Source organism: Galendromus occidentalis, unplaced genomic scaffold (genome assembly GCF_000255335.2).
Source record: "Galendromus occidentalis unplaced genomic scaffold, Mocc_1.1 scf7180000077527, whole genome shotgun sequence".
Classification (NCBI taxonomy): domain Eukaryota; kingdom Metazoa; phylum Arthropoda; class Arachnida; order Mesostigmata; family Phytoseiidae; genus Galendromus; species Galendromus occidentalis.
In genome coordinates this window covers 1,390,500-1,403,060 of record NW_003805515.1, presented here as the reverse complement: position 1 = coordinate 1,403,060, position 12,561 = coordinate 1,390,500, and the positions used below count along the sequence as shown (strand labels likewise).

The window sequence follows — 12,561 nt, the reverse complement described above, 5'->3', positions numbered from 1 at the left end:
CTTTGTCACTCACCATCGCTTATCATGTTCAGAAGTATGGGCCAAATGCACAGAGCGAGCAACGTGTGGTAAAAACCGTATCGGTCCGACACATGCTCTTGCTCGCGGCCCGCGCGCACGTTCCAGAAGATGAACCCGATGATGACACTCATTAGAGCAGCCAACATGAGGTCTCGGAAAAAATGGACAACGTTGTATGGGAAAGTGTAGATCATGCCCCGAATCCACAGAGCGAGGCTCTGACCGAAGAAACCGGCTCTGCGGACCCCGTGAGGAGTGATGCCCGGCGGTCCTGGATCGCTGAGAGCGGGATGATCGTCGTTCCTTCGACGATAGAGCTCGACGAGATTTTCAACACGTTGACTAGACTCCAGCATCGCCTCGGCCGAGAGATTGTCCAGTGTGACCAAGTCCAAATAGTAGTCGGACGGGTTCTTGTAAGGAGGACAGGGGAAATCTATGTAGGCAAAGTAGTCGAGGAGCTCGCGGCGGCGTCCGAAGTAAACCATCCGACCGGTTGAGATGATGGCGATTCGGGACATCATCGAGAATATCTCGAAGGTCGGCGGATGGACCGTCATGATGACGATTCGCCCTCGGGATGCCCATTGCCGAAGATAATCGATCAGGAAGAACGAATCGAGGATATCCATGCCCTGGATTGGCTGATCCAGTAGAACGATATCGGTATCGAGCAGCAATTGAGTCGCCACGTTCAGTCTTCTCTTCTCGCTCTCGGTCAGATCCGCGATTCTCGTGTGACGCAACTGACCCAGACCCAAATCTTCCAGAAGAGCATTAATTCGTTCCTTCGTATCTCTGATCGGACCTCCGGGCTCTTGAACTAGACTAGTGAATAGCATCCATTGACGAACGGACATGTCAGGGCATAGCTCGAAATCCCTGCCCACGTAACCGACGAAGTTCTGGAGACGGTCCGCTTCCATCGGGATTCCGTTGTAGAGGAACTCGCCACGGACCTTGTCTCCCCATTTTTTCTCGACACGGTTGCCGAGAATGTCCAGGAGGGTTGTACCCTCGTTGTCTGAAGTTGCAACCAGGGCTAGAATTTCACCTCCCCGAACCTCGAAAGATAGTCCCTCGAGCAGAAGCAATTTCGTTCTGGCCCGTCCGCAGAGTTTTTGTCCCCACGACGAGCGATCCACCTCGAATGTCAGCCCGCGCACTTGAAGATGGGGATGTTTCAGCGATCCGATTTCGTCATCAGGACCACCTGGCAGTGAGTTGTAGAACGAGTCCCGGTTGAATGGAAGTTTGTTCAGGTGGTGGGAACTCGCCGACATATGGGAGAGAGCGCTCCGGCGACCCTAAAACAAAACCCGGCCAATCAACGCCTGAGCGAGGAACCGATCACGGCGCTCGATCGCGGGGCAGTGCGATTCGTCCTCGCGCTGAGAACATTTTGTCACTCGTGTTCAGTCGGTTGAAGACCATATAGGTGTCGATTGGTAAGTACTCATCGGGAAAGGGTATTCTGAACTCACATCGGGCACGTTGTGGATTCCGTTGGCTGCGCCGTTCGCTTTCGGAGCTCGCGGGAAAATGTCCCATCTTGACGAGCGGTGGCTCTGGCTGTCCTCTTGGATCAGGTCCGCCTCGCTGCCAGATCGATGCGGCGTTCTTTGACCTGTGAAATAGACGGTCGATGTTTCAGCGGGGAGCTGTTCGGAAAAAGTCGTCATTCTCGCCAGCAAATCAGCGCCAACACCACAGCCAATATCACCGCCAACACCACGATGTAAGCACGACTATCACCGCGTGAGATTGGAGTCCCAAGAACCTGCGGCGCTGTTCGGTAGCACCGATGAAACAAAAGACTCGCGAGCAAATGGCAAAATGGAGCTTCCGACAGACGAGGGCTTGTCACGAGATTTGCATTCGGAGGAGCGCAACCGAGAGAAAAACTCTCCGTCATCCCGTGCGAGAATGAATTCTTTGTGAGAAAAGCGAATAATTTTGCGTCGCCATTGAATCGGTGGCGAATATATTGAGCATCGAAGAAGTCAAACGTTTCTGAGTCCTCAACTTTGACGGCGAGCCGATACGTCGCTTCGCTCGCAATCGGCAGCCGAGTGTCAGAAATGGGATTGTCACGGCCGGAGAAATTTTCTGTGGAGACTATTTCCTCCGAGGTGACTGGTCGAAGATCCAGCTTCCTGTGAGATGCTCCGGATTGATTACATTGTGATGTAAATCGACTGGAAACTCCGCTTCGAGATTTCGGAGGAACAATGCCGAAGTGAGTTCGGCGACGGAAGAGATAAAAATGATAGATCAGGTGCGATTCGGTGCCGTCGTTGTGTTCCCTCATGGAAAAAATCACCGCTTGTACAGGAACCCAAACGAGAACGCCGATGCCCGGAATACACAATGACTTCTGGGACCTTTGAGAGGAGAAGAAAGAGAGGGTGGAACCACATGAACCGCCTTCAGAGAAAGTGTCGGCTTGTTGCAGAGGAAGTGCGCGCGCTCCGAGAGAGCGAGTTTGTGGAGGGAGAGGGGAAGAGAGGAGAAGGAGTTCCCGGGAACCCCTCCGCTCGGCTTACCGTAGCCATAAACGTGGCTCTCTGTTCTGATGTTAGGCTCTTGTCTCACTTGATGATGCGGAAGATAATGATATCTACCTCGGGATTCTTGGCACAGCTGCTGAGTAGACTGATGGTGTTGAGGAGTCGCTTGGATCGGGGGAGGGGGAGCTAATTGTGGATGCGAATCTCCCGCAGGTGGTTTCCTTAGACCGTCGTCTGAACTGTCGTAGCCCGAAGACGTGTCTGAAAAGAAGATTTTTCAATTTTCGGCGCGGCTCGGAGTGCTTCGACTCAAGGATAATTGGAGAGCCCGGTAAGATCTGTGTTTCATTCACGCAGAATCGGGATGGATTGAACGAATTGGTAGTTTCTGACCCAACACGCTCGGTGTCAGCACTCGTTTCGAGCTCCCGTCAGGAGCGGTGAGAGAACTCCCCGGGGCAACGACACCGGCGAGTCAGTCGAACATTTTTGTTTTTTTCTGCCGTCCTCCCCTGGTGTCTTCTTCTCTGCGAGCAAGCGAGTGCGTGTGTGTGGCGACGGGCACACCAGGCAGTCAGTCAACCGATGGGCTGGTTGGTCTTTTGTTCTGAGGGAAGAGCGAGCAAGGTCTGACCATGTGCTCGTCTACACGAAGAGGACGAAAGCAAACCAGAAACCGCACTCACAAGTCACGAGTGGAATACGTAACGAAATGATGGAAGCCTACTGGAACTCGCTACTATTCAAGTCACGAAAACGCTCGTCACTAAACAGTTGAGTGCGGAATTCACGGAGGAAATTCTGTTCTTGGAATGCGCCGAGCTTTCAATAATTTTCAGCGCGGTCAATGTCCGAAAGGATATCGACAACCCCGATCTGATTCCGGTGTCCCGGTTCTCAAGAAGCGAAAATTAGTATTCTGAACCACAAGGAGAGGGAATTTTATCAATGCTAATTTGACAGATTTTTTCTCCTATCTTTGTTTTGGTTTTTTGTGCAAAGTCACTCCTTATATCCGTGCTTCTCGCGTCCCCTGCCGGTTACATCCCGCTCTTGTCCACCTGTATCCCGGAACCAGATCAGCGAAAACTCACCTTTTAGGAGGTTTGCCGTGGCAGTGAACCTTCCATTGCCACCGCCGCTAGACGAACTCGAGGTATGGACCCTGGGCAGACCGAATCGCAAATACGTCTGGATGTTGGACGCAAGCTCTGAGTTGCGGTCTTTCGGTCCATATTTAGGATGATTGAGAATCGTTTGCACCGTCGATTCGCGCAGCTGGAAATTGCCTGAGAATGATACCAGATTAGTATTGGGTCGAATTCCGCTTCTGAGGGCCTGCTGACCATTGCTCGTCTGTACGTTTGAGATTAAGAGCTCCGGGGATCAGGGGGCTCCGAAAATCTTGCTTGAGCTTTCCTGCTTCCGGGAATGCGTCTTTAGATGGAAGAAACCCCGAGTTGAAATGAGGCAGAGCCTTTCGATTCATCGCTGTGGTTTCTGATGCGGACTTGTGAACATCCGTCACAGACTGCTGGAGCCGAACTAGAGCGATCGGATAATCGGAATTTCGATATCAGCATCGATTCGATATCGCTGACAAGGTTTATGGTCCCGAATTCGGGTCAACCCTATTTCTCCATGCTGGAGACATCGAATTCACCAGTCGACACCGTGCTGTTTGTTCATCTTGTGGACTGGTATTCGTAAGTGCCCTGTCAACTTTGCTTGTTAAGTCACACCTGATTTCTGACGACAATGGATTCAATCGATCAAAGCAATGTCCGCTATCCTCCTTAAGGGCGGAAAGATCTGGCTGACTGAGAGAGATCACGAATCACGACCTCGCACCGGTGCCGGCGGATCACAAGCTCGACAGATGATCGGGGATTCGCTCTATCTGCGGAGGTCTCATCGACGGACGACAAGCGGAAATGCGAGATCGCGGGTAAATTCTCCGTTCATCGAGCAGAATTCAAAGGACGTGGATGAATTGGTGCGTGTTGAAGTTCTTTTTTTGTTTTTTTCTCCTCGTGATCCCGTGCTCTTAACAACAGCTGCGGAAACTTCACGGCGGAAGACCGAATGGTTCCGAAAGGTCCGATTCCCGCTTCTGCTTCCTTAAAACATCGCGGATGATCAGAGTATCGGTCAGAGTTTGAAACCTTTTCCACCACGCGAAGGAATGATCTAGAGCTCACCGAAGGGCCGCTGTGATTTCTCAGCGGTGCCGAGCGCGGAATCCGTGAAATCCGAGTTCAGGTTCTGCCGATAGATGCTCCAGGCGTGCAAATCCTCGGTGGCCGAATTGTATCTGAAATGCCTTTGGAATATTTTGCTCATGTACATTCGCTCCTGGACAAAACAGACACCCCCCCATGTCCGTTCGCGAGGTATGATTGAGAAGATGGATTCGAGGATTTTTATTTTCTGGGTACCTCAGGTCCGGAGTAGTTGTAGTGGGAGGGACCGAGTACTGCCGGTGCCGATTAGATGGATGACTTTGATTGGCTGCCGCAGCAGGCGTTCCGTGAAGGGGATCGTGATTTTCATGTTCATTTTCCCACATGATGTCCGATGGTAGGGCCGTTGACTCCGATTCGGGCCCCGCACTAGGAGCTGCGACCTGATGAAGAAGTATCAAATAATCACTTCATGCTCCACATAAGCGCGAGTTCAGTCTGATTTCGGCGAGACTTTTGAATAATAATCGGCGCACTCGATCTCTTGGCCGGTCTGACGCTCATGAGTCGATTGATGACCGAATCGTCGACGTTTCATCACCTCTCCTGCCAACGAAAGTCACCCCTCATGCTCGTCAGGGAACATCGCTTGATTTTTCCCCGCGAGTGTGGTAAAATATCGACCTATACAATAATCGAAGATCCGATTCCGGAGATATTCGCAGAAGAATTTCGGACCGCCAAAAAACTCATCTGCATGTGTGCGCTCGAATCCAATCTACTGGAAAAGGGCGGGGATTCCGTCCAGAATTTGAGTGGATTGCAGCGCGCCTCGCCGCTTCTGGAATTCGATGAAAAGCTGGGCGCGACCAGACGTCGCGACGTTAGCTTTCTGTGCAGTCACGACGCCGGACAACCGCGATTGCTCTTCGAAATTCCGACGGAATCGAGTTCCGTGATCGCGATTCCGTCTAACACCGAACCGAGTCGAAGTACATATCATGTCAAGCTCACGGAATCGATGTACCCCATATACATACTACATGAGGCGAAAGTCGTACAGAGGAGCAGAGAGGTCTGATGGGGAACTTCAGTTGACTGTAGAATCTCTCACGCCCATTTGGAATGCACTCAGAATTTACATTGAATAGGGGAATAATGATATTCCTCCGAAGACTGGAGACTTTCCGTGTCTTCTTCGGGGAAACTCTTCTCGGCCGGGATTGAGCAAGACGTAGAATGCGATAACACTCTACAGCGAGTGATTTGAATATGTCCGGGGTGTACTGTGTTTGCGTTTTTCTCTCGTTTTCGAACAAAAGTTCCGCGCGATGTCGGACTTCTGTGTTCCACAGGACAGAAGCCCGGTGCGGAAGAAAAAAAGTTTCTCTGGCTTGATTGAAAACGGTGCGCGGAAACGAATGCAGAAAAATCGCCAGACATCCGAGCGTATATTTCCAGACTCACTTCTGAATTCAAGGCCCTCGACTAGCGCTGGACACAAATTCCCACCCTCGAGCCCCGCGGAGGGGGAAGGTTTCTGAACTAGTGTGGCATTGCCTCAGGGCACCTCGTCGAAAAACCCGAAAATCTCCGAGACTCGAGCAAGACAAGGAAGTGATAGACCCTCGCTATCCTTGTTCGTCACCCTCTGTCTGATATCGACGTCGGGCTTGGATTTTGGTGCATTGATGATCACACAGGGTAGCAAAGAATATATGTATATCAGCTGTCAGCCAATGCGGCGTGTGACGGCTGTCGATGTTTAGCGACAAAACCCGACTGTCGGCGGCAGGCCGGGACCCCATGATGCCCTACTGCGGATGCTTGTCAGAACTTGCGCTAAGCTTGACAACGTGAACCCGTTATGAAACTCGGCCCCATAACGTGAGCTGAAACCAAGAGCGCCTCCGGCATTCGTCGTGGTAATCCTCATCCTTCAAGTCAATGACCACCAGGACTCATCAGACGAGAGCTACTCTGCCAGAGCTGACTCTGAGAATTACCTAGTGGTAGAGCGAATCTTAAATATATTTGTCCGACCACGAGACGTGATCAATGCTGGAGTCTGCGTCGCGTCGCCTCGTTGAGGAGCATTTCGGTGCGGTCTGCTTTGTCCAGTGGTCATCGTTGACGGATACGAGGTTTTCTGAGTGGCCATTCGCGCGAAGGAGAGGAGGGGTAGACGATGTCTGTCGACCACGACTTTCGTATTCTGGCCTCGAGACAAGCGTCGACAGAAGGATTGTAATCAGTCTAGTCTAAGGAGATAATCGATGTGGCGGAGCTTCTTCTCGGTGGTCAAGAAATCTCACAGAGACGTGATCACCTATTCTTTGTCGGCGCACGACTGCGTGAAGAAATCTGCATTGAGGGGGTGTCGACTACAACGACGAACTTGACGCGCAAGCCGTCACACATTGAACATTCGGAATCGTCTTTTGAGAGAGAAAAAAATGACACAATGCTCGCGTCTGAGCAAACGAAACAGAAGGCACTGCGGATTTCCGATGACGACGCTATCTTCAATGAAAATCCGCTGTCCCAGCAGCCTCAGTCGTGCCAGAGCTATTGTGGAGCGAAGAATTCTGAGCAATTATTGAATTCATCCGCAGCAAACGATTAAGCATTCGACTACCGGTTCTACGAGAACAATGGACCACCACGGGTGTGTTCATAATTTATTAATCGAAGAAGTGAAAGCCACTAAGGGTCTCCGTAGGAAGGCGAACGAATACCATTTCTTTTGGCTCGGATTTGATCGCTTCCAGAGCTGGCCCCTGATCGTGCTGTATTCAATCAAGGAATCCGGGTACCAGTGGACTTTCGACTCCTCTCGCGATGATATCAGCTCCGGAGAAAACGCTGGTGAAGGTTCCAGTTCCGTTCGTTCTCAAGAGCGTATTCGCCAATCAGTTCGCAAAGGAAATCGTGGAGCACCTCATAATGAATCGGGATATCGAATTCATGAGCTAAAGCTCGGAAATCACTGCACTTCATGAAGTACTGAGAGTACCGTCAAGTTCATTGATGGAATACCCAATTGTAAGTCATATTCAAACTCGTCGGTTGGCTCCCAGGGACTCTGGGGGCACCGCGCGAGGGAGGAAACATGAGTTTCCCACAAATATTGGACGTATGATATAGAATCTGCCTGGGTGAAATGTTGCAGAGATTGCGCAGGTAAAGGATAGACCGAGGAAGACAAACCGTCGCACGTGGGATTGAGCGCGCTTGGAACGAGAAGAGCGGAGCGGACGGCACACAATGAGTTGCATAACCAGCAGCAGCGGCGGCCCACAGAGAAGAGCACACGAGTCCGAGCAAAGACGATCAAAAAAAGACGGCGACAATGAAGGCGAAGAGCACAAGAGCCGCTCAGTGGGCAGTTTTTAGCTGGAAAAACATCTCTCACTATCTTGGAGCTCTCGCCTCGCCACGGTGCCCCCACGGCATTGGGGCCGAAACAATTTCCAAAAGCTGAGCAATGGTAGGCCAAAAAAAATATGTAGGATTTAGCATCAGTCGGATCTCGACGTATCCATGAGTCGGAGCTCGATTTCTATGATGCGAATCGGGACTAATATAAGGCCCGTCACGCCGGAAATCTCAGTCGGGCACGGCGTCAGGATATCCATAGCGTCCCCGAATAAAAATTTCACAACAAATGAAACATATCAAAGAATCCATTAGAACAGTGGTTCCCAACCTTTTTCTTCCATCCCTAGGGGTTCCGCAGGGGTTCCGTAGGGGTTCCGCAGGTAGACTTTGGGGTTCCGCGCAATCCGCCACGGAACCCAAGGGTTCCGTGGAACCCCGGTTGGGAACCTCTGCATTGGAAGACCAATAACCGGTAACAATAATATCAAAATGTGCCGAGGACAGGTACGCATCGAAGCGGAATACAGAAATCGACACCGCGACTCCTCTTCACGTGCTGTAGGAGGCGAGCGGTTGGTTGGTGTATTGTCACGAGACCCATCGGCTACTTTCGCCGCGATATGGAGAATATACGTCTCCAAAGTTGCTAACATGCGGCGCGGCATGAGAGAGTTTTTCGAAGAACTGTACCCAATAAAATTTACGCACCGCTCGAGCCCTGGCCTCGCATCAGATTCTTGTTCCTCTAGGATCCTCGCCCATCGTATTCCGGGGGGTGAGGGGGGTCGGAAGAACGCCATATACTCACTGGAGATCCGCATGGGAATTTCGGGAGACTCCTGTTGGGGAGGGTTCGAACCGATCGAGAATCGCAGCGGGAATGATCGGAAGGGGGGATGCGTGGAGGAGTGAGGAAATGTTTGCCAGAAGAGACTAATGCGACGGTAAGGCAATGCGAAACTTCCTGATCTTATGGAAGATGTCGGTTATGTTCTTCTTCCCGTTTTGCCTTGCGCCTCGCCCTACAACGGGGGCTCAATTTGTTGGCAGCTAATTGCGCATCTGTTCCCTTCGGAGCTAGAACCTTACTCATTGTGAGTCGAGTCAGACAGCAAAGCAGACTTCCAGTCAGCCCCTCGGTTTGTGGATTTATTAGTCGCTTCTCTTGCCGTCGTTGGCATCTGCGGCCGACGTCGACCCAATTCGTTTCAAACGAGAGCCCTGAACCAGAATTCGGCGGAGCCGCAGGCATGCCGAGCAGCAGGAGCTCCTCTCCATGGAAAAGCGTTTCGATTAGAAGTGGTGCGGTTCTGGCGGCGCGAGTTTTCCTTCCATTCTATTCGCAGTAAAAGCCTTTGCTCCGAAACACCTAAACGGATACAGTCCACGACCAGGCGACTTTCCTCCCTTGACTATTCAGCTCAAGTCGAACTCGGGCGACCGATGAACGTAGGTCTGTCCATTTGACCCATCTGACGGCTGTCCGCTGTGTCGACCGGCTGGTATTGTTAATTTGAGGGCATCACACTGCCAGACACGGGCGGAGGGTTATAAGCGCAGCCGCGTTGGTCGGGGCAGCGTGCCGGTTACTCAACTGTTTTACTCTGGTCCACAAAGCAAGACCTTGACATCGCAAGGTCGCCTGCGAAGCCTCCGACTCTAATGAGCGGGAAAGCGTTTTCAGGCTAACGACTTCAATCACGGCAACGACAAGTTTGAAAGGATGGCTTTACAAATTAAACTTTTTTTCAAATCTCCGTGGCAACAAGGGACGTGCAATATCAAACGAAGGTGATATCGGATAATGCTAACATTATGCTAGTTGTTTCGTCGGAGTGGCGAGATTGGAGCTCTCTGGGCACCCATCGGTCGGATCGCTCTTCGCGACGACCATAAGAGTGAACCCTCCCCTCGCAATACGATTTTTCAATTTTTCAATCATCACAGCAAGGTGACGGAGATGCTTCGCCCACAGGTCCTTCCGATTCACTGACGAATCAGATTCAAAAGTGAACTTTGAGGGTCGCATCCTTTTTGGATTCCGCGCAGGGAATCGTGGATCTAGATGAAGAACAGATTCAGAATTATTTCTGTTCCTCGAAAACTTGTGTGTGAAACCTTGTAAGCAAAGTGGTCTTCACACAAAGGTTTCTGTTTGTTCAACGGTTTCTCGAGTGTTTGTGGGATGCTGCGTTGCTCCGTGGAACGCTTCATTCGTTGTCTCCTGTCGTTGTTCTGTTTTACACCGGGAACATCCCGAAGGACTGCTTCGAAAGCGGTCGCTTCGAGGGTTCTTAGTCGGACGACGGGCAGTCACTTCAACGAACAAATCGACAAACACACTGTCCACAAGCCGACCGGCGGGCGAATCTGAGCGTCCAAGAAAAGACGGGAGAAACAGAAGGGCAGAGAATTCGCTTCTCGGCTTTCTGTCTGCAGGAAATTCTCGCCAGGATCATTCTCCCAGGATCCTGACTCGATAACCGTTCTATGAGGAGGGAGTCGGGCAACGAGTCGAAGAAGGCGAATGCAGCGCTGTGAAGCCGGAGTTCGGAACAGCGAGAAGCGCGTCAGAGAAATGGCAGCTCTCCGTTCCCGAGGTTGAACTTCCAAGTCGCAATCGGTCTTCACCGAGCGGGTCCCATTTAGGAACCCGTAACTCAGGATCTGTCGGAGTCCAGTCGATTTCACGTCCAGCATGAACTACTCTGGACCGCAACGAATTCGGTACAGCCCCCCTTGCTGACTTATTCACGAGCGGTGCGAGGTTTGCTGTCATTGCGGCATAAAGTGGCTCCGATTCACAGGCAATCAAATTTGCCGTTCACCGAGCAAACGAGGTGTGCCTACCGTTCGCCGGCGTTCGCCTCTCCAAACATATGAGCTGGGCTTCCCGACTGCAGCAGAAACAAAAAACCAAGTCCAGATGACATTCCGTCGGAGAGCGCCGACAATTATGCAAAGTAGACGCCGCTGGAAAGACCTATTAGAGGAGTAGTTCTTCTCGAACAGTTATTCCGGAAGCTGTCTGTTCGACTGGCTGACTGACTGACTGACTGATTGTCTGCCTACTAGCTACTCGCTTCCCTGTAGCGTCTGCCGCGTTTTCGAATGACGCGACGGTGGCCCGACGTAGCCTGTATCTGGTGGACGTTCCGCTCTTCCCTGCAGTCTCTCCTCCGTCCGTGTAGAGCCTATGCTAATACTGACGATATGTACCATTTCTAGCTTCTGTGGTCTGTGGAAGCACGCGAGAAAATAATGATCAAGGTCCATAGGAACTCCAGAACCTGATTATTGTTCAAAAGAGCATGAGTCGATTGAAGCGAATACTCATCAGATCAGAAAGAAGAATGCTTAATATTCTGATTTGCATCTCCACACCGATTCATGTCGCGCCAGAAATCACGATTAGGCGACACGGACGCTGTACACAGGTCGCTCAGGTTTTTGTTCGAGCAGGACGCTGTTCCAAGCAGCGCGAGACATCTCCATCGGAGCCACGAAAAGAGTTCATGAACTTCAAAACAAACATGATTACCGGTAGAAAAAAGAGAATTTCCGCCATCAAGTTCCCGGCTGGCTCGACGCGAGTCATCCACGAGTTGTAGCTCGGTATCGAGGTAGATTACGTCATCTGCTTCTCACACATTGCGTGACAAAGAATTCCAGGGTACTGGGCAACGACAGCGTCAGAGACGTGAGCGAGTGTTTGCCGGCGGAAGATCACACGGCCGACTGCCCATGTTCCGAAAATTCTTCTCTTCTAGGTGACGATTATTCCGCCATATGATCGGACGGAGCAAATGCACGAACAAAGTCTGAATCGGACCGATGAAGATCCGTCACTAAGTCGCGAACGCCGCATCGACCACGGCAATGATTGACGTTGCGTCGACTCGACAGGCGATGCGGAATCCAGCTCGGGCACTATGAATTCATTCCAAAAGTCCGCACGTTACCGTGAAGGAACAGATACATCGACCAATGCCCATCACGAGAGATGTTGGGTAACGAGAATGACGGTCCCCCGAATCAACGCCGTATCCGAAAAATTCATTTCTACTCCTCTTTCATGTCGATGGCAATAGCCCGAGTGAAATTGCAAACATCGTAATATGCCATAAGGTCCCGTTCCGGAAAAGGCCACACACGTAAATTGATGGAAGCTCGCGCTCTGATCCGTGACGAATCGGACAGTAGTTTTGCGGCGGCCATCTCTTGGAAAAAGATGAAATTTCGAGAAAGAGGCGATAACGCCGATGCTTTGTTGGAAGAGCTCTCGTTCGATAACTTGAAGGCCAATCCGGCTTACCATAGTTTTTCGATTGCGGTACGTTTTCAATCTAGTTTACAGACTCATTCGTAGAAAGGACTCGGTTCCGGGCGCTAATCCGAAAGTTCGGGATTCTCATTGTTCAGTCGCTGATTTTCATTGTCGGGACCTACTCCGTGAATACCGAATT

General features: G+C 51.2%; 1 protein-coding gene across 1 annotated transcript in view; it reads right to left on the bottom strand.

The window, feature by feature from the left end:
- The window catches only part of LOC100899239 (ATP-binding cassette sub-family G member 8), a 33,616-nt gene that overhangs the window by 1,310 nt on the left and 19,745 nt on the right, over positions 1–12,561 (bottom strand). The window contains exons 3-8 of the mRNA XM_029112785.1: positions 4,970–5,157; positions 4,733–4,854; positions 3,626–3,820; positions 2,568–2,792; positions 1,506–1,648; positions 14–1,328 (exon numbers count right to left, since the gene is read on the bottom strand). Coding sequence (XP_028968618.1) covers positions 14–1,328; positions 1,506–1,648; positions 2,568–2,792; positions 3,626–3,820; positions 4,733–4,854; positions 4,970–5,157 — 2,188 coding nt within the window. The remainder of the gene's footprint in view (positions 1–13; positions 1,329–1,505; positions 1,649–2,567; positions 2,793–3,625; positions 3,821–4,732; positions 4,855–4,969; positions 5,158–12,561) is intronic.